General features: G+C 42.1%; 1 protein-coding gene across 1 annotated transcript in view; it reads right to left on the bottom strand.

The window, feature by feature from the left end:
- Positions 1-22,126, bottom strand: part of gbe1b (glucan (1,4-alpha-), branching enzyme 1b) — an 82,690-nt gene that overhangs the window by 37,693 nt on the left and 22,871 nt on the right. Inside the window, exons 8-12 of the mRNA XM_034548437.1 lie at positions 15,944-16,059; positions 13,856-13,983; positions 13,445-13,543; positions 5,402-5,512; positions 5,148-5,319 (exon numbers count right to left, since the gene is read on the bottom strand). Of these exons, the coding sequence (XP_034404328.1) occupies positions 5,148-5,319; positions 5,402-5,512; positions 13,445-13,543; positions 13,856-13,983; positions 15,944-16,059 (626 nt within the window). The remainder of the gene's footprint in view (positions 1-5,147; positions 5,320-5,401; positions 5,513-13,444; positions 13,544-13,855; positions 13,984-15,943; positions 16,060-22,126) is intronic.

Below are 22,126 nucleotides of genomic sequence, written 5' to 3'. Positions count from 1 at the left end.
CCGCACCGGAACTCCCAAAACTCGGAATAGAAGACATCAAGCTCATGCAGAAAGAAGCAGAGCAGAGCAGAATCAGTGGGACACAATGGAGCCGTCCAAAAGAAAGGACTCTGGAGATCACATGATGGGCATAGTGGCACCTGCAAGGATGTGTCAAGGACTCATCAGACAGGCACATGGTCCCTCTCACGTGAATCCCAAAAGAACAGAGGAGGAAGTTTCCATCCTCTGGTGGCATCCCCATATGACTGAGATGGTGAAACTCATCACCATGAATGTCCCACCTGCAATGATTTTAGTATGAAAAGACCATACAAATGTCCACAAGGAGAGTTCCCAGTGCCAGATGCTCCATTCAAAGAAATATGCATCGACTACACCGATATGGGTGCAGAAAACAGGAAGAGAGGTTTCAGATACCTACTTGTGATGATCGACAGATACACCAGATGGGTGGAAGCGATCCCCCGCAAGAAAGAAGACTCAAAGACAGTCTTAAAATGGCCGAAGAAGGAACTCATCCCGAGATATGAAGTTCCAAGGAGAATAGGGTCTGACCACGGCACACACTTTGCACACAAACACTTACAAGAGGTGGAAAGACACCTAGGAATTACACATGCACACGGAGCAGTCTATCACCCACAATCACAGGGTATAGTCGAGAGGGCTAATCGGACGATTAAGTCAAAGATAGCTGAAATATGTCATGGCACAAAATACCTAGCTGCAAATATTTTTGAGAAGAAATGAGAGATTTCATTTTCTCTTTCAGTAGGTGTTCGAGCAAGAGAGGAGAGCCAGACTAATACCAGCTCGCAATCAGATCCTAGCAGGATTTGAAATAGTTAAAAGAACATAGAGTTGATCAATTACATTTAATATAATCCGCAGAGATAAATAAATTAAGAGATAAATAATTTAAGATAGATGGGATTGGACGAGTAATTAAGACTCCGTTGGACAACAGAAGCGCATTTAATAGTTGATTCCTCCCACGGGTGAGAAGCTGTTCCTCACACAGAGTTCGAGATTGCTAATCTGATCCTTGATAATTGAGTTTGAGATTGCTAATCTGATCCTTGATAATTTAGTTTGAGATTGCTAGTCCGAACCTGGATAATTCAGTTCTTTAAGAAATAATTTTTGAGAAGATTAAAAGAAAACATAGAAATAGAATGACTACTTCTCAGACATGTTGGAGAATTGGTTCGGGAAATATGAAATTATTTCCAAGTATATTTCAGATATCCAACTTTAGTTAGAGCCAGCGCAGAAAGCCGCTCTGTGTGTTTTAATTCTCTCCCACAGCTACACTCGTCTCTCCATCGTCGACCTTCATTGTGTACCTGGCTGCCTGCTGTGATGGACCTCACCAACAGATGTGCTGCCAACAGAGGAGTATCGTGCACCTTTAACACATTGATTCAAATTATAAAAAAATCACAGAAGTATGATGATAATAAAATAAATATAGTGTTTGAACTTGCTGTTTTCCTTTTACTCGAGGAAATCGAGGAATGGAGGAATGCAGAGAGAGGAGACCATGGAGAAGATGAGCATGCAGAGAAAGGAGACCATCAAGAAGATGAGAGTGCAGAGGAAGAAGATGCACATAGACATATGCACAGATAGACACATATCTGATCACAACACTCCTAGACTTTAGTTACTTTGCAGAGCAGGGTCAAAAGGAGGGAGTGATATTGTTTTTTCTTCCACAGGTATTGATAATAAAGATTGTATTACAGTGATGTTTACAGTGCGGTGAAATAAAATCCAATACAAGTTGTTTATACTATGGAATAGTATAAAAGGAGGGACTGTTAGGTTGTAGTGGATTTTATATATATTTGCACATGTAGATAAGAGAAGTTTATGTTTTAAATTAATACATAAAGAAAGATATGATAATTAATTTGGGATATTATGAGGAATATTCTGGAGGAATGTATTATGAAACATAAGAGAGGATCACTGTTTTATTATTCTGTTTTAATGACAAATGTAATGATTAACTGTATGATGCATGAGAATGAATGAATGTTTTATTGTTTAGACAATAGTTAAAATGGATGCCGATTGAAACCTAATGTGTTGCTTTTATTCGGAAGGCAGGATAATAGGGTTTTATTGTGAAGGGGAACTTCCTGTCCTTGACCGGAAGAGTGAGCTTTGACCTTGCCTGTTTACTAATTGGCGTAGCGAACAGAATGGCGGCATCCTTTGAACTGACCAATGGAACTAACCTTTAGGTGTGAATTCATTTGCATGACCATACTAATAGCCGAGCTTTTGTTCTGGGGACATGGTTCTACTGGTCTGGAGACTCGAGACAGCCCCGGTCTGTGGCTCCCTGGGAGCTGCACTCCGTCTGTGGAGAGTTCCTCCTTTCTGGCCCCACGATCGTGAACGCTACATGAGTATTATCTTTGCCATTAAATATTGTTAAACTTTAACTCGAATCCTGAATTTCCTGCGGCCACGGGACCCGGAGCTTTGAACACGAATCTTACAAGACTTATAAAATATTGTCCTTTAACGACTGGATATGTTTATGGCTTTGGACTGGGAAATATTATGTGATCAAAGGATGCAATTTTTAAAAAGTATGGGTTAGGGCGAAGATTGAGTGAACATCTTGAGTAATTTTCACTAACGATAAAGGACTCGACTGAGTGGATGAAATAATTGTCAAATAACCATTTCAAGTATTGTTTTTCCAACACCGCATCATCTGATGATTCTGACACGGCACTGATTGAGAGTAAAAGTCCATGAGACACACAGCAGAGCGAGACGTTGAGCTCTACTTAAGCCAGAGAAGGAGATATGATTACCATCAACGGTCCCTCAACTGCCCCACAGGGGGTCAGTTCTCTGACATCCTGTTCATTATGAGCTGTTATGATTGCCAGCCTCTTTGATTGGGCTTCCCTTCCCCCCCACCACACCCCCGACACGTCAGAGCAAAAATTCACAGGGTGTTTCACTCTTTTTCCCAGAGTAAGACTGGACATCGCAGTGAATACTAAGCGATAATTAATCCAAAGACTCAGAGCTTGCCCAGATAGCCCGGTCACCAGGTGGAGCTGAAAGTCTGTGGATCACAAGGACCGGCTGCGTTTACATTAGTAAGGCTCATCCAAGGAAATGCATTGCCCTCAACCAAGGTCAACTTCCAACATCATTCATTACCACTCTATTATCTCTACACGCAGGCCTTAATAACGCATATTTATTATTGATGCGAGAAGCATCTCGACAGTGACTATGAATTGGAATTAATGTGAGAGAAAAAAAAACAGTAGCCTATCTGATCTTCGACAGCTTTTGTCCTGTATTTCCCCCATCAGCTTTGGCAAGTGTTAACGTCAAGCCCACTTCAAAAGGTTTCTTTGATGCTTATCATTGGCCTTGACTCATTGGTCGCGAGCTATTTATCCATGAAAGAAATATAAGAAATCTAATAACTGAACACTTCACCCCGAATGGAAAATAAGTGACAAGGGCTACTTTAAGCTATTTCAAGCCCTAGTGAATTAGGATATCTTTTATTTTTGCAAAGATACATTGTGTGTGTCTTGCCCTGAAGCTAAATAAACACACTATGGCATAATGATATGTACACAAATAAAAGCACAAAACACCCTGAAACAATAGTGCAAAAATAAACACGCAAGTAATAGCTCATCAATTAAAAATGTAGAGTGAATCCCGTTTCTGCCTGTTGCCCATGGAGGACTTGGATGGACAGGAGAATAAATGTGCATTTCTATCCGTTCATTGAACTCTTAGGGATTGTTGTGTCCGCCTGAGGGGAGAGCTTCAAATTCAGGATGAATACAGTACATGAAAGGGATCGAAAATGAACCCTCAACAAAAACTGAACCAAGCAGAAAGACGATGCCTTACAATCACAAACTCGACTGCCTCATGACTATTAATAATATGACCTGTTCATATGATTTGAATATACATGTACAGTATATCAAATAATTATTTGACAAGCAATGTAATGTAATTTTATATGCTGTGTCGTACGCGATACATGATGTGGGAGCTAAATCAACAATATTATACAGTATATATATTGTGAACCATAATTGTGTGTGTGTGTAAATTAACTCCTCGATGCACACACATAATTACAGTATATTAGGGCTGCAGCAGTCGATTGTTTTTATTAAAGATTATTCTGCCAATTATTTTTTTCAATAATTCAATTAGTATAAAAGGAAAATGTCAAATTGCTTGTTTTGTCTGACCAATGGTTTAAACAAAATATGTATGTAATTTACAATGTACAACAGAGACCAGTAGAACATCCTTATACTTGAGAGAAACAAAGACATGTTTGTCATTTTCGTGAATTAAATTACCAATGAGTTATCATAATTGTTGTTTGTTCATTTTATGTCAATTAATTTATTGTTTCAACACTGAAATCTTCCACCAAGACACCATCAAAACACAGGAACCTGATCACACACATGCACACGCACACGCACACGCACGCAGTCTGTGATCGGTGATAAAGTACAACCGGCTTTGTGCTAACTCCAGATTAGCATGCTTATTCTAATTCTTAGCGTCCATATTTCTTTAAGCCATACTCTATACCTAGGGTTCATGGGGGACGCGGGGGGGCGGACACAGCAAACATACACCTCTGCATGAACTGTCGGGAAAACCATCTGCACACACACACGCACGCACACACGCGCTCCTGTAGCTGTGCCTACTGTGTGTGAATGTTGGTTAGTCCTGATGGGCAGGTGGCTCCTCCCATCAGTGAATGGATGGTTGAATGATGTCATGTAGTGTTCGGAGTGGTCGGAAGAATAGAAAAGTGCTGTAGAAGTACAGGTCCATTTACCAGCGTGAATGTCACAGTTGGTAGTTAATAATATCCTTTTCTTTCAAATCTTTACTTTCTAGTCGACAGTAGCATTCATAAAGCGAATCAAACCGTGTAAATGTAGCCTGGTGTCACTGGAGGTTCTATAATCAACTCTCTTTTGTTCTCTTTCTTTCCTTCTTTCTTTCTATCATTTTTTCACCACACTGAGCTTACTGCCATCACAGTGGCCCCACATGCCAACTGTAGGTTGTTACATTCTCTTTGTGTTACCACAATCACTCACCGATGAAGTTGAGGTAGCCTTCTCCACCCAGACCATGAGTGAGGAGGCGGATCATTTTATGCAGCTGCATGCCGCGGTCGATGATGGCTGTCATGGGAATCTGGGAGCTCATGTTGGTGTACATCTCCTTGTCCATCAACCAGAAGGCCAGACTCTTATCCCCAACCAGAGCCTAGAAAGGTGGGTTATGTTTTATGACCCACAGCAAGATAATCCAGACCCTTTTAAAAGGGATCTTGTAGAAAATAGCTTACCTGATCATGACTTTCTGCATAGGCTATGCATTTCTCTCCATAGCGCCTGTTGGTCAGTGTGTGGATGATATCGCCAATGTCCCAGTCCTCATCCTTTAACTCCTTCAGGATCTACACGGTGACAGAGAGGGGTTATTGAAAAAGGACTTGATAGATGTGTTGCTGAGAGATCCAGTCGGGCTTTGACTGATGTCTAAAGCTCAGTATTTCAGATCTGGCACTCTTTCTACCTTTGAGTTTTCTCTGGGTTACACTTTTTTCTCAGATCAATCTCTGTTTTGACATCTCTATATCCGCACTGTGAGTTATGTCTACCTTTGAATGGCGGTAATGGAGTTTTTAATAACTTCACTACAGCCCATGGGTAGTAAGGCATCAGCCCTCCCCACCTGAGATGGGCAAGGTCAGAGCCTCTCATCCAAACAGAGGGATTCAACAATAAATCCAACCATGAAATCAATGCCCTGCCACTGGCCTGCCTACATGCACACTTCCTGCTGAAGGGGTCATTTTTAGGAGGTGGAGGAGCTAACGAGAGCACAGGGGCAAAGTGAAGATAATCACATCGACAGTAGTGGGCAACGGAGATGATGTGATAAACAAGAGAGATGTTAGAAAGTCACAGTATTTATAGCAATCCTAAATGGAAAAAAAGAGTTTACGCCCTCAAAGAACCCTTGGTGATAGACATGCAGCCTGTCTGATTGGTGGGGGAGTTGGAGAGCCCATCTCAGTGACAGGCTGAAGTCTTCTCGGTGGAATTTGCTGTGACAGCTGATTGACATGTCAGGAAACCTTTATATTACTCTACAGAGCCATGATCCTCGGAGTAAAGAAGGTAATTGTGTGGATCAATATGTCTGAGATGAACTGGCTGGTCCACCTAAATAGAGGCTCACCTGCTCTATATATCCCCATCTGTTCACGTTCACTCTTCCTAACCTCAGCCTTGTGTGGCCATATTAGTCATTCCCACTGCCACCAGAAAACCTCAGTGAGGCACTTCTCATCTGCATGTGCGACAAATTCTCAGACTTTCAACTCCCTTTGAGTTCAGTGCGCTGCCTCAGATCCTCGAGCCAAGCCACACTGGCTGTTCTTTGGTTCAAGCTCAACACCCTGATGCAGAGGACCTTATACCTTAGAACAAACATCACTGTAATTTCCACGATTACAGTTTAAATCACAAGCAGGCTTTGGCATAGAGTGTCTCGCCCCAGCTGCCAGGTTTGATCTTATGTCCACCTATTTGTGTCCCATGTATAGCTGGATTTGAATAGTATTCAAATGATTTTGTTTTCACCGTGTAGTCTTTTTTTTTTTATTAGTTTTTTTTTTAATGAACCCTTTTTTTCAAAGTTGATTACCATTAAATGTTCATGACTAAATACACTTTAGAGGAAAATGAGAGGTATGAAGCCACATTTTCAGGCACATTAAGACACTATGGTAAAAGACATTCAGTAAACTAAATAAGTAAAGAACTACAGGAGCAAAGATGTCTTACACAAGGTCTTCTTCAATAAATCCAACAGATACAAATTGTGCATACATTCAAAGAAAAAAGGAATAAAAGATATACTTAAGGTAAAAAAAAAATTAAGCATTTTAATTAAACTTAAAGACATGTAACAAACTGATGCTTCCATCGTCTTTATAGCTCTATATTCAGTGCTACTGTATATTGGGAGAGAGAAAGTCTTTGCACACCTCGTGGGATGTTAGTGAAGGCTGGAAAATCCATTGAATAGAAAAAAAAGATAATGAAGAAACATCGGGGAGATTATTAGGTGCATACATATCACCACAAGTGAAAATGTTATGACTATGCCTATATAATAAATTACATTTCCTAATAATCAAGGCAGATGAGATCAGGTTTTTCACTTCTAAATAAAAAGTGTGTTGCCAAGGTTGAATAGGTGAGTAGCATCATGGAGAATATTACAATACAATGGTTAACATATGGATACATTGAATAGTAATACAAAGCTTAAAATTAAATTTCACTCCTTCAGCTAAACTAAGAATGCGACGTCGGCTGAAAATAAATATATCCTCTAAATGCAACCCTCGTATTTCCACCGGCTTCAATATAAAAGCCAAACAACTGAATCTGCAGAATATACCCCGGAGATCATCCTGTCTGCCTCCACATCCACGTACATTCAGACACTTTACTCTTCCTTATGAATCATTACAATTCAATTCAACCGCAAAAGTGGTCTGGGAGCAATTAATCTGGGAGTGGGGCTGTCGGAACGGAGACTAGAGTGACTGGGTTGACGACTTCCCTACCACCAGCTCACCCACATCAGCCCCGACCAGCCGAGCTTCCTGGCACCACTGACACTCCACTTCATCAATGATAATGAGCAGTGCACAAATCTTACTTTACAAGCCTGCTGTCAGGAGCCAACCAGAGTGCCCAGATTAATTAGGCAGAGCCAGAAATAAAATAAGAAAAAGAATCTAGCGGTGCAGGATGAGGTCATCTCCCTGCCACTGGCGTTCTGTGACTGATTCCAGAGCCTCTCCACTGCCATCACATCATACTGGGAAGGACTAGAGATGTGTTTAGTGTAAAGCTCTTGTTTTACATTTGGTGGCTGGCCCGAGCATCCTGCCTCTCCTGTCTTTACTGGCACCGTGTTGCTATGGGGACATCCTCTTTTCTCACAGGCAGCGCCGCCCCCAGAGATGAGCAGGGAACGGAGGTGTGCAACACGCAATACCACGGATCAAGTTAATGCCTCCCTATCTTTATACTTTCAGTTTTTGTTGAAATTTAATGAACATTCTGCCCACACAAATGTCTCCGGCTTGACTCGGCTGAAAGGCACTCCTCAGGCCGCCTCACAGTTTGCTGAAGGAGTCATCATCTAAATCTCTCGCCAGTAACACCATACAAGGGAGACCTCAGAGTGCAATGAGCTCATAAAATAGTGCAGAATGGAGCTGAGATGTGAATGTTAAAAGGAGACGAGAAGAGTCATGTTAAATGAAAGCGTTCCAGTATGATAGAGCAAAGTATGTTGACCAGAAATGGATTTCCCCCTTGAACTAATAAGGAGAGAGAGAGCTGTGCAGACTGATATTTCCATTCAATTAAAATAAATGGACAAACAAACAAAATTCGGGACAATTGACTCATTCAAGTTGAAGAGCGGAGAAGCAGAGAGATGCCAGTCTCTGCATCGCCTTCTCTTTGCCTCGCCCCCTACTGCCTCCGCCTCTAATTGTTTCAATTACATCTCAATCTATTGTAGCTGGAGGGAAGGGTGCTTGTTAAATCGGAGGGCTTTTGTAACATTATCCATTAGGAGTGACAGCATTTTATGGTCACGATCAGATCGAATCATCCAAACTTGTGCTGTGCGCCTTATCTGGTCCTCATTAGGATATCTTAATTGTTCACAGCCTGTTGGTCCTAACAGCCTTCTGCAGCCTGTAAATGAGTCATATCAATCAGTCATGCTGGGGACGAAGCGCAGCGTGAGGCCCCGCTCGAGAATCACTGGTTCACATGCGATTCTATAAATAAGCCAACGTCTCTTTGTCTCTCATTCCTTCTGTTTCTTCTTGCCCGTCTCTCTGTCTGTCTTCCTGAATGCCCGCCACCCCCCGCGCCATGTCTCCGTCTCCACTACACACCCCTCACTGGAGGCTCCACTTCAGTCCATTCAAATCCTTCCCTAATTGACACTCTGTGAGAAGAGGCAAGGCTAGCCCTGAGTGCACTTCACTGACTATACCGCGGCATGTTCATGTGACTGCTTCCCTGCACAGAAATACACAAACTCCGCTGCTCGCTTGCTCTCCCACAGCTTTGCGATTCATGCGATGTCAAGTCTCCTCGAGGAGGCAACAGATGTAATTGAAAAGGAAAATGCAACCAGAAGAAGCATCTACACGAATATTGCGTTGCAAGCAATATTGTTTGAAAAGTAAAAGCAGCAACAGCCTCTCCAGAGGCGTCCCGAGGATAATCCTGTAAAACCTTTGGTTACCGTGGAGGAGGCTCCGTTTCAGCGGTGCCGCACAGCTATTGCAAGAATCACTGAGGAAGGTCAAGTCTGGGATTCTCTCTCTCTCTTCTTCCTCCCTCCCTTGTCTTCCCTCCATCATGGCTACTGAGTAAAACCCACTGCTGTGAGAGACAGGCTTGATTAACGATGCATAGACTTCCCCCATCGAGAGACACAAGAAACCGTAGTGCAAGAGGATGCATGCGGCGCCGAGGTCACACACACACACACACACACACACACACTCGGCTTCGCTTCATCACCAAAAATATGAGTAAATATAACTTTCAGTGTGGGCTCACTGGATTAAACGCCACGGCTTTACATGAATCTTACAAAAGATAACCTCTTTAGGCCTTCTACAAGCAGCATTTTCCTTTCAATATCAAACAAGAAAAGTCATCTACTTGTTGTAGACACACACAAACAATCCACATTCCAGCCAACACAAACAGACAGATACATCGCCAGAGAGAACGTGCTGCTTGTCTGCTTTCCAACAAATGTACTTTCTTAAGTAATACTTGCTGATTTCTTAAAACACTGTAGAGTACTTAAGACGAGTGGGAGTCATTTCTAATAAAGGCTTTGAGGAACCAACAAGGGGATCAAGGGAATACACTATGAGTTATGTATTGATCCCAAGTACAGTGAATATATTCTCCAGAAGAGGCAAACAGGGCTGAAAGAAGCTTTCTGAGTGCGAGTGTGCGTGTGTACGCCAGTGTGTGATGGTGCCATAAGTGCAGACATCAACTCTCGGATAAAGAAATACATAATAATGTTAATTTATCTCCGGATGGATGGCTGAGTATGCCTACACCTTCCCTGTGCTGCTCGGCTTCCATGTTGCACAGTTGTGGACTTTCATACCGAATGGCCTGATGGTTAAAAACAATGTTTTCCTCTTGTGGGCCATTAAGTACTTTCACAGTGGCAGTTTGGGCAGTTTGGGCTGAAGAGGCAAGCTAAAGGGTGCTTCAACAGTTGTTGTGGAAGGACGGAGAATATTTGGCGTCCAGAACTTCCCCATCCAGTCTGAAGCGTTGCCGGGTGGCAACATATCCCTCAATGGTGTTTTTTACGTTTGCTGGCAATGAGTAATCAGCCTCTTTCAATTTTAGCAGTGATCACCAGGTTATTCACTCTGCTATTCAAGTTACTGTTTTTGTAATCTTCTTACCTAAATCCATTATTTTACTAGAGGATAACCAGTTGCAATCATTGATGCAGGTCATATATTTGTGAAGCAACATTTTGATGTGGCTTAACATGACCAGCATATTCTAAATACACAGTGTATACTGTATGTCCTGAACACTGAACATCCAGAAACATTATTGTTGTAAAATCATCTGCTGGAGTGGATGCTGTGGCATCTTTCTCTAATGTTTTGTACTCGAGTACACATTAGCTACAGTTTGTCTGTAAGGGAGCAGCATTTTAGGTTGTATGGCATGGCTGGTTGGCTGGTGGTAACCTTGAGGATACATGGAAAAACAGAAAATTCTGATACTGGGCAGAAAAAAAACTGGTCTGCCTAAAGGGCCTTTTACCCTCAAGACTTCCTCCAAACCATCTTTTCCCCAGTACAGAATAACGAAGTGGTGGTACTGATCGCTCATATTTCAGCTCTTCAGAATGAAGCTTGAGAACCAGTTCCCAACCACATATTACTATGCTACAACCCAAACTAATGTTTCAAATAATCTTTAATTTTTACTGACTAATGAAACTTGTGAAAACATGGGATGTTATTTAAAAGAAGCAACACAGATGAAAGCAAGAGCACAACACCCTTGCTCTTCCAAAGTCACATTGCAACTTGAAGTTGAGCAATGGTGTGTCTTTGTAGGCCAACAAGACGAAACGCCGTCCAGAGTTGTCATGATTTTCACTGGGATGTTTGCATTGAAGACAATGAGCACTGAGGTGAACATGGACTGATGAGAAACACAGAATTGTTTAGCACAAGCATCTCTACAATGAACACACGTCAAGGTATTCTTACCTCACACAGAGGTACCATTTGAAGACATTTTGAAGCATTAGAGATCTGGTTTGGGAACTCTGTGTTCAATGAATTTTAGGACTATAAACCGTCAAGCTCTATTGCCATTTCATTAAATGAATGAATGGAAATTCAAATGTAATAATTATATTTTTGACATTTAACAGCTTAATGTGTTCCTTAATGTTAGAGTGGACATAATTGACCCTTTTCTTCATGAATTCATTACGGCTGAAATTACCCTTTGGCCTTATAAACGAGTGGTGGGTGATATACAGTACCTGCTTATACGAGGGAGTGTCAAGAAAATAACATAAACAGAGCATTCATTTTAAACAGAAAAATACCCTTTGCTTTGACATCATGTTAAGTCACCCCAAGGACAGACATATCAGATGGAATAATGAATCAAAATGAAACGTAAAGGTGACTGCCGGCCTATTCAAATGGTCCACTTAAGGAAAAAAAACAACACAAAGGAGATTTCAGCTTGGATCAGTGACATGATGACCTTTTAGTTAACAGTCTGCAAGTTTGTCTTCCTTTTGCTTTTATTTTCAAATGACAATTATTTCTCCTCCATCATTTATTCATAGCTCGGTGTTTGAATGGAAAAAGAATGACCTTCCCATTCACAGAGCCAGTAGGATTAAGCAGGGGAGGAAAGGGAAAATAAATTAACACTGCTTTAGAAAAAGCACAAAGACCTTCTGCAGTTTGATAAAAGAAAAGTATGTGCCGCTCCGGGAGAAGAAATGAAAAACAACTCTTCATAACAGCAAAAGAGGTCAAGAAAATAAATGTGACCCGTTTACATTTGTAAATATGTCTCACTGTGAATGTGACAGTCATTGTTGAAGAATATTTATGGTTATCCTTCTTACATTCAGTAGTTTGTTTGGAGCTTTGCTTAATAAAACATTAACAGTATGTTATCCTCCTCAGTTTTATTGTATTTAATTGTGTAATATATTATGCAAAGCACTTGTACAGGAGGGTCCAGACCGTTAAAGTCTCCAATTATAGAACAGCCTAGTTTAATTGGAGCAGTGTGAAAGAAGATCTATTTTATAGTGCAGTATTGGAATTATGGAAACAATCACTTGATTTAATCTCAGCAAGCAATCAATGTAGAATACTATCAATGTGTAAATTAAGTTTGCTGTGCATTCATTCATTTATTCATCATTTACATGTCTTTTTGTTCATTATAAAGCAGGTCTAGGTGCCACATGTGTCAGTATCAAAACACTTCATCCACGGAGAAATGTACACAGCCCGTATTCAACAACTGGGCCTTTAAACGAGCCGGGAGGACAGACCGGAAGACCGGGAAGCGCTGACCAATTAGGGAGAGGGGGGGCTTAAACAGGCAGTTTTAGACAAAGGATTAGTACTATATATTCAGGCAGTATGAACAAATTAGGTTTTTTCCTGAACATCAAAGCATGTAACAATGTTCTGGCAGAAACCCAAAAATACAAGACCCGAAAATGAGCATATGTCTCCTTTAACCCAGAGATATTCTGTTACATTGTACTTATTGTACACAACCCGTTCCAAGGTTAATGGCATGTATAGTCATAGATTCAGAAGTCGGTTGTTAATGCCTCGTTTACAGGTGTATTAAGCCTCCTCATCCATTCAAGTCACATCAGATCAAAACAGTGTGCAAGTTCCTTCAGGAAAATACAGGGCAAGCGCCTCGCGTCACTATATTGCTCGGCAAGTTTTACACTTGAAAGCTTCTTAAAAAAGGCTCAGATGCTGAGCAACAGACTCAGCTATAAGATAGCGCAAGAGTGTTTAAGGCATCCTAACATGTCCCGTCACTCCCTTTGTCTTTCATCCCCGTTTTGAGATGCTTTCAGTTTTCCCTCGACTTGTGGCTCGTACATTTCTGCGTGAGCGGAGGCCTACAGTGTCTGGGGAAACCCGCTGGGGAGAATAAAAAGAAAAAAACAAGCAGAGCGGACACAAAAAAGAAAGAGTAAATCATCTCACCTGAATCCACTTGTCAGGGATGGCCATAGCCAGTCGGTAATCAAACCCAAGCCCTCCCTCCTCCACTCCTCTGCAGAGAGCAGGCATCCCCGACACATCCTGCAGAGAAGTCACACCATTTCATATCACATTCTCCATTTGTGTGCACAGATTTCTTTCCCTGTAGTCAGCCGAGATCACATCAATACCACTACACAACTCACATATTAAAGAGGCTCAAACTCCTATACCACAGGCCAAAAAAAGAGAGACACCCCAATTTCCTTGTGCATTGCCTCTTAATTACACCAATGAATATGTAAGTAAGCTATGCCTGACTATTAAGTGCTTTTAATTAATAATAGCCTGTGGGCATTGAAATTGCAAAGTAAGTGGAAGCTGAAAGGTGTGTTGTGGAGTGTGTTTTTTTACCTCTGCAACAGTGATGCAGTCCGGATAAAGAGTATGGAGAATGTGATTGGCAAGCATTAGGTAGACCAAAGAGTCCTCGTCCACCTGTAGGCCAAAGTACTCACTGTAGTCCCCCGAGAAGCCAGAGCCTGAGGAGTACACACACACGCGCACGTCAACACTCATATCTTTCATGCGGATTCCTGAAATCATCCGTTCCTCAGGATGTTCAGGTGCTGGTGCTGTTTTACTCCACCGCTTTTCTTTTGAACTGTGCTGAAGGGAAAAGTGGAACGCAACGCTCATTCAGTTTAGTACAGGGACTTTGACTCGTTATCTGATAAGTGCATGAGCGACACCTAGAAAGCTGCACCTAGCATTACTTGTGGTATATTCAGAGAGATTCATAATAACCTATTACCCATATCACAGACTGCATTATTGCAAAAGGGCCGTGTGGATTATTTCCCGTGCTCTCTGCGGAAGGTTTGTGTAAGACACCAAAATGCGTTGTGCGCATTCAGAAGGCCTGGCAAATGTGTCGAGTGCATTCCCCTGCTCACAAAACGCAGAGCTGAACATGTATTGTGTTTACTGGCACATTACTATGTATCTTAAGGCGTTAACAGTTTATCCAAGCGTGAAATCGTTGCTTAATTCAGTTGTCTCTCTTTCCTAAATAATTCTAATCGGACAACATGTAAAATTACACACTTCAGTCAGAAGGTTGACCTTATTTGAAATACTGTGGAGGAATATGTTTTACTCAGGCTGCAGGCAGTGTGCAGTTCCGTCTGTGAGTATCTCACTTTTTAGTATTTCGCTCAACTCCATTTATTCATTAAAACATCTTTTGGAGAAGTAGTTTAGTTTTTTTTTTATTCACATTTTCATGTTACACAACAACAATAATACATGTATGCATTCATTATATTTTTAAGTTAAGAAAGCAATGTTTAAGTCAAGCCTGATGTTGCCTTGATGTTACCTTCCACATCAAATAATGATCTCAGTGACTTCCATACAGAGAGGCATACATGTGCCCTGTTGATTTGATTATATGTGTGTGGTGGTGCGTTTTGTTATGAGGTCTGTTGTTTCCCGACTTTTCTGGGCTGGTTCCGGTGTCCAGAGGGTGGGGAGCCAATCAGAAGGAGGGAGGTGAGTGACGATAAAAGGGAGGTGATGCTAGAGTTCGGGATGATTTCGAGGGTGGGGGAACAGGTGTGTTAGCGGAAGAGTGAACGGAGGGTTTGGGATTGGCGTCGAGGAGCAGATCCACGGAGGACAGTGAGCCGGGTTGAAAGCGCGGTCGGAGTGCGGCGGACCAGCTGACGGTTAACCCGTGAGGGGTTCCTTGAGGACGACGTAGCCGGCGAGAAGAGGGGAGGCAGGACGGAGGTTCCGGGGATCATCGCGCTTCCAGAGGGGACCAGCTGGTTTTAGTAGGACTGCATCACTCGCTCTCTCTGGGGACCGTGAGTACTGACCCCGCAGAGGAGGAGGATTAACCTGAGCTCCAACAAGCGCGCCAGCCTAGGGTACCCTAGCACAGACTGTTAACGCCCGGGATGAGTGTGTGTTCCTGTTATGCGTATTGTTTTGGGAAGAATAAATGTTAATGTGGGTTAATCCCGTGTCTTGATAGAATTCCAGGGTTAGCAACCTGCTATATTTATAAAGGACACGAGGAATTTAACCCGGGATATATATGTATATAAATGCATGGGAGTTGAGCCCACACCAACAGTAGGCCATAGTAAGAATTTAAGTAGACCCTCTTTCAGTGCACCTCCCATGCAAACAGGGGGAAAGTAGGAGGACCCTGATTAAAACAGCAACAGAGAGGGGGGGGCTACATACACATATTGATTAAACACTGGTATGGGATTGTTATCGGCCGATGCCAAAAGCCCCAGGTATTGGTTTCTGAATCAGGACTGAAAAAGTTGGATCCCTATTTTTTTTTTATTGAAACATGCTGTTTTGATCAGAAATATAAGCACACAAGTCTGGGCTGCACTGTGGGTTTTAATGGAGTGTAGTTATGACAAGCTTTACGCACAATACCCAGTTCTGAAATACGAGATGCACACAAACCAGCCTTACCGATGCCATGGTGATGGTACAGCATGGAGGTAACACCATCGAATCTGAAGCCGTCGAAGCAGTACTCCTCCATCCACCAGCGCAGGTTTGACAGTAGGAACCGCAGCACCTCCCAGCTACACACACACACACACACACACACACACACACACACACACACACACACACACACACACACACACACACACACACACACACACACACACACACACACACACACACACACACACACACACACACACACACACACACACACACACACACACACACACACACACACACACACACACACACACACACACACACACACACACACACACACACACACACACACACACACACACACACACACACACACACACAGAGAGAGAGCGCTTCAAGGTCAGATAAACAAGAAGCTGTGAATTATTCACACATCTCATCATGCACTTGAGGCACCAGAGATTAATTTTCACCACTACAGGACATTCACATATTGATATCCAAAGCTCCATTATGTTGAAGATGGAGTGTCATTGACAGGAGATGGTGTTTTCATTAACGTGCCTTTCACGTATCTGGGTGTCAGGAAGAGAAATCCGTGGCTTCCCATCCGCAGAAAAGTTTTCCCCGATTTCCATCAGAGCACTTGCATGACCACTGAGCGAGCGTTTATTGTAGCCAGGCCCATCCCGCAGTACTTAAACTGAGAGGATTTCATGCTGCACTTGGGTTAACAAACATCATGCAGGGCAATTGGAATACACAATATACTTCTACTTGCTTTGGCCTCCATATTCAATGTATTTAAGCTCCTTTGTCCTACAAGCAAGAAGGAAAATACACCAAAAGAAAAAGAAAAGAAATGGGCAAAACCAACAAAATATCGGATTATAAAAGCAGAACTTGTAGCTGGGTTTTGCTGTCCGACGGAGGCTGGAGGAGGTGGATTCCATAAATGTCTCAGCTCCCGTTCCCGACTGAGCGATGGGGGGAGTCATCTGGATCTGAGCAGCCACTCAAGGCAAAGTACACTATGCACCTCTCTTCTTCCTGCTCAGTGTCGTGTTTCCATGGAAACGTCAGTTAAAAACTTGGATTTGGTTCTCACTATGCGATGTGCGTAATGAGCACGGAATGGAACATAGTACACACCGAGGCCATGCTCCAAAGCAGCAGTAAAGCCCAGTGGATGCGAGGAGAATGACACTGATTAAATGTGAACGTCTGTCTCTGCTTAGTCCGACATTCTCAACTCAGATGCTCTCTGTACACTCAGCTCCAACAATGACTGTAATCATACATGCATAGTGGACCTGAATGTTAACCATACCTAGAAACCTGATATATTTTCTATTTTTGCGAGAAGCTGGTATCTATGGTTAGTCTATGTGGTCAATGTTGCAGGCCATGCCCCTCCCTGCCATACCCTGAAGAGCCAATGTCCTGTCCGGTATCCATTAGACCCCCATTTGATAAGATGATGCTTCAGGGACATCCATCCAAAAAGATTTGGGTTGTTGTCAACTCGGCCTCCGTTTGAAGTTGTTGACTTTTAAAAGTTATGATATATAATAATAATAATAATAATAATAATTAGTGCTGGGCAAAGATGAACAAATTTAATTGATTAATCACATGATTTTCTGTGATTAACAGAGATTAATGGCATTATGCGCAAAATTCAATAATGAATTAAAAAGTAGTGTATTACACTTACCAGAAGAAACATTTGTCTTTTATCAGGGAACATCATTACAGTCTCTGTTCAGTGGTTAGGGTCCCTGTTAGAGTGACGTTAAGTGGTCTAACACATAACCAGTCTCTATTCAGTGGTTAGGGTCCCTGTAGAGTCAGGTGGTCTAACACATAACCAGTCTCTATTCAGTAGTTAGGGTCCCTGTAGAGTCAGGTGGTCTAACACATAACCAGTCTCTGTTCAGTAGTTAGGGTCCCTGTTAGAGTCAGGTGGTCTAGCACATAACCAGTCTCTGTTCAGTAGTTAGGGTCCCTGTAGAGTCAGGTGGTCTAACACATAACCAGTCTCTGTTCAGTAGTTAGGGTCCCTGTTAGAGTCAGGTGGTCTAACACATAACCAGTCTCTGTTCAGTAGTTAGGGTCCCTGTAGAGTCAGGTGGTCTAGCACATAACCAGTCTCTGTTCAGTAGTTAGGGTCCCTGTAGAGTCAGGTGGTCTAACACATAACCAGTCTCAGTTCAGTGGTTAGGGTCCCTGTAGAGTGACGTTAAGTGGTCTCGCACTAAAGAAAGTACACAGCTGTAATTTACTGTGCAGGAGACCTTTAGTCAGTACAGTGGATTTCTTTTTAGAGAATCTCAGTCAAAGAAAGATAAATATAGAGTGAACAGGTACCAACAGTTAGTTTAAGTGTCCCAGAATCTTATTGTATTTGTTCAGGACTTTGTCAAAAGCACTTCAATCATATTTCTGTCACCACTAAGTGTTCTGACTTTATTATAAACGGTCCACTGCTCTGCAACATGAATAAAGTGTTCCGTCCATGTTTCTGCTTTCTTCTGTTGCCATGTTTTATCAGAAGTAGTCTGATGAAGTTTCGCTCCACTGGTTGTTTGGTAGCTTGTTTGCATCAATGCTGTGTGACGCCTTTAAGACGTGTATATATATATATATATGTATATGTATATATATATATGTATATATATATATATATATGTATATATATATATATATATATATATATATATATATATATATATATATATATATATATATATATATATATATATATATATATATATATATATATATATATATATATATATATATATATATATATATATATATATATATATATTAGTTATATAACTATGATATTGAATGAGGTTGTCTTAGTTCTGGAAAGTAACTGGGAATGTTCCTTCAGGTCTCCATATTTACCGTACCAGTTTACAAACCTCATTCAGAGCCTGAATTAGAAAGATGCGGCATTGATTTTCATTTGGGTGAGTTGGGACTTCACACACCGAGAGGCAGTTCAACATTTCTTGCTTCAATGAGGCAATTTCATCATGTCAGAAAGTTGTTGAAGCAGTGAGGAGTTCCAGATTCATGCTTCAACAACCCTTCGGTGATATCTCAGAGTCCATCCAAAGACCAGACATGTATTGTTCTCAACAATACCTCTGCATGAAGTCATATAACTGATCCATCCCCTGAATTTTTCAACAATGAAATTCTCAGGATTACATCCTCTTTGGTGAAAGTTAAAATCCCAGATATTTTTGGCCGGGTAGGCCATGACTCAAGAATACATTTAAATGCGTTGCCTTCTGTGCTCCATTCCTCAGGGATGATCAACCTCAGCATTGTTTGACAGGTGTGAAGCTGCATGCTACATCGGCGCTTCCTCATTCCCTAGAGGAAGAGCACTAGGGAGCCTGGTATGATTCGATACAGCAGCCTGGCTGGGTGGTCACGCGGACCCTGTGATAAATAGATTAGGTCCTCCACTCCACTGCGCAGAGCCAACAAAGGCTCAGACACTATGTATCCTCATGGGAGGGAGATAATAGCCAGTGAGAGCCAGAGGCCCCAAGATGAAACCATACTGCCACATTAGGACCCACAATGCCATTCATCATCAAGTCCAATTACAGTGGGAAAGTTAGATCTCTATACCAATGCAATACAGCGCTTATCTATGCAGTTCAATGAAGTTATCACCCGGCCTGTGGTGTTAATACAAAAGCAAATTACATATTACACTCTCCTCGTGCTAAAGCTGAGCAATGACAGCGAAACCCGGTCAGGGAGCACTAACAGAGCTACCTCTGATATTGCCGCTTGTAGAGTACAATAAGGTCATCTATCATACGTGCTGTTGTTTTACCTGCAATAACACACTGCTTCAAAGTCAATTCAAATAACAGACTCTTTTTTTCCCCCCCACACATCAGCTTCATGAGCACATATGGAATCATGCCGTGCCGGTAGAAGTCAACTTTGCATAAGGGGTCAAGGCAACTTGTCGTAATGGGAGAGAGAAAGATTAAAGTCCTCGTTTTCACAACAGCACAGGTAAGCCACAGATAAGACCAAATAAATTTAAGACGCTGACAGGTCATTCCACACAAAGTGTGATGCTCAAACAACGATGCTGGACAGCCTGATGGATGGTGTGCATTTGTTGGACCAAAAAGGACAAATAAGGTGCCTCATTTAAACGCATTTCAAAATGTTCTCCTCTCCCCAAAGCCATTATTGTGTCCAGGACGGAGAAATTGACAGGAGAGACACACCTGCAATACATTCACATTTCTAGGTTGAGGCTTGATTGATTGATTTATTCAATCATGGAATTATTCATCCAGCTTGCGGGTACATTAAATACACATACACTGCAGATTCTCGACGGATATGACTTGCTGATGTTAATGCATTTTCTATTACATCTGTGACAAAAAGGTAGACATTTTAATCATGCCTGGTTTCATCAAATAAGTCACTGTCCAGTAAAACACGGTTCCACCAGCCAATGTGTGTTTCTTGAAATGCAAATGTGCGCCTTGTGCTGGACATGTGTAAGAAATACGTCTTGATATTTGGCAGTGCATTGTAGAGCAGCCCTCCAGGCAGTCTGGTAATGCTGGCTGCCTCGCTGGCTAAACTCTCATCTCGCTGCCTGACAGATTGTCCCTGTATTGCTGTGCTTTGTGTCAGATATCTGCCATTTGTCTGGCATTCTTTAGGTTGCCTGGCAGCCAGCTACTTTTGCTTGGCATCCCTGGGAGATATACTCTGCCTCCTGTGAGACTATTTGTATGTTTAGCACCCTATAATTAGAATCACCTCTTACTTGTGCCCCATTGGAGTTTAATCCAGTGGACCAGGTTTTAGTAGTGGCACACAAAAAAGAGAAGTGAGCCAGAACCTAGCAGTGAGTCTTGAGGGAGAGTGCAGCCTTACAGACCTAACTGGAGGGATAACAGTCTCTGGGGTTAGTAAAGTGGAGGAGGGACGCGCCACAGCAGACACCATTTCCTAAAGGGCCTCTTACAGAGTACGATGACGGCCCCTGGGCCAGCGCTGCTCTGTGCTGCCGAAAGGACCTTCAACGTGCTTATTTCCCCCCCCCCCAACAGCCAGCAGGGGGCGACTCCTCTGGTTGCATAAAGAAGACTGTTTGGATAGAAGTCTATGCAACAATGACCCCAATTCTCACTTGATCTACATCAGTAAACATTGTCAACGTTGGGCTTATGGTATTTCTAGTAAACTAGTAGAAACTTTTGAAAATGATTGTACCATTTAGACTAAAATAGACAATAAAGCAGTGTGCGCTGCCACAGCGTTGTGCAGTCTGGATGTTGTCCGTATTTATTTATTTTTGTTTTCAGTTCATGAAACTTAACGTTACCGTTTTGGTTAACAATGTCAATAAAAGTCTCTCGTCTCTTCTGGTTGCAACAACAACAACAACAACAAAAGAATATGGCGACATAAAGAAAAGTCGTCGACAGCCCAAATATGGAACTCGAGACTTCAAAACGACAGTCCCCAAACCGATGGGAGACATCATAGTGACATCATGTCCACTTCTGCAACACAGTCGATGGCTGAAATCAGCTGCATCCTGGGTGAAAAGCCCTTTTGTATTGGTGAGTAAGGAGTTTCAGAACAGTTATAAAACTGTTGGCTAGATCAGTTTGGTTGTGAACTACACAACACATTACAAAGCTGAGATTGGCTCTTAATTTACAGCTGAAAAAAAAAGAAGATCCGTTAAAAATGTGAGGTTCTTTTTACACCTCAAATGCATTTTCTCTGCAGTCCACACTCAATACAATGTGTGTTTAAGATGTAGACTATTCACTAGATTTGAATGGAACGGACTGACTGAGAAACACAGTACTTTTCTGCATTTTGTCAGTTTTAACGCGTCTGAGGGGCATGACGGTGCAGAGCAGCAAAGATCCTACTGACTGGCTCCATCCAGCACCTACTGGAAGCCCTACAGGCAGCTCCACCCAGCCACCATGCACACCTACAGCTCAGCTCAGCTGATTAGCTGGAGCACACCAGAGGGGAAAACAGCTTTTCCCCTCTGGTGTATGACTGGATGGGGCAGGGATAATAACTCATGGGTACTAAATACTGAAATGACTGAAGTTGACATTTCAAGTGTGGGTTTATTGATTGACCAGGCTGTAGCCAGTATATCAC

Source organism: Cyclopterus lumpus, chromosome 13 (assembly GCF_009769545.1).
Source record: "Cyclopterus lumpus isolate fCycLum1 chromosome 13, fCycLum1.pri, whole genome shotgun sequence".
Lineage (NCBI taxonomy): Eukaryota > Metazoa > Chordata > Actinopteri > Perciformes > Cyclopteridae > Cyclopterus > Cyclopterus lumpus.
This window is presented reverse-complemented; position numbering and strand designations above follow the sequence as displayed.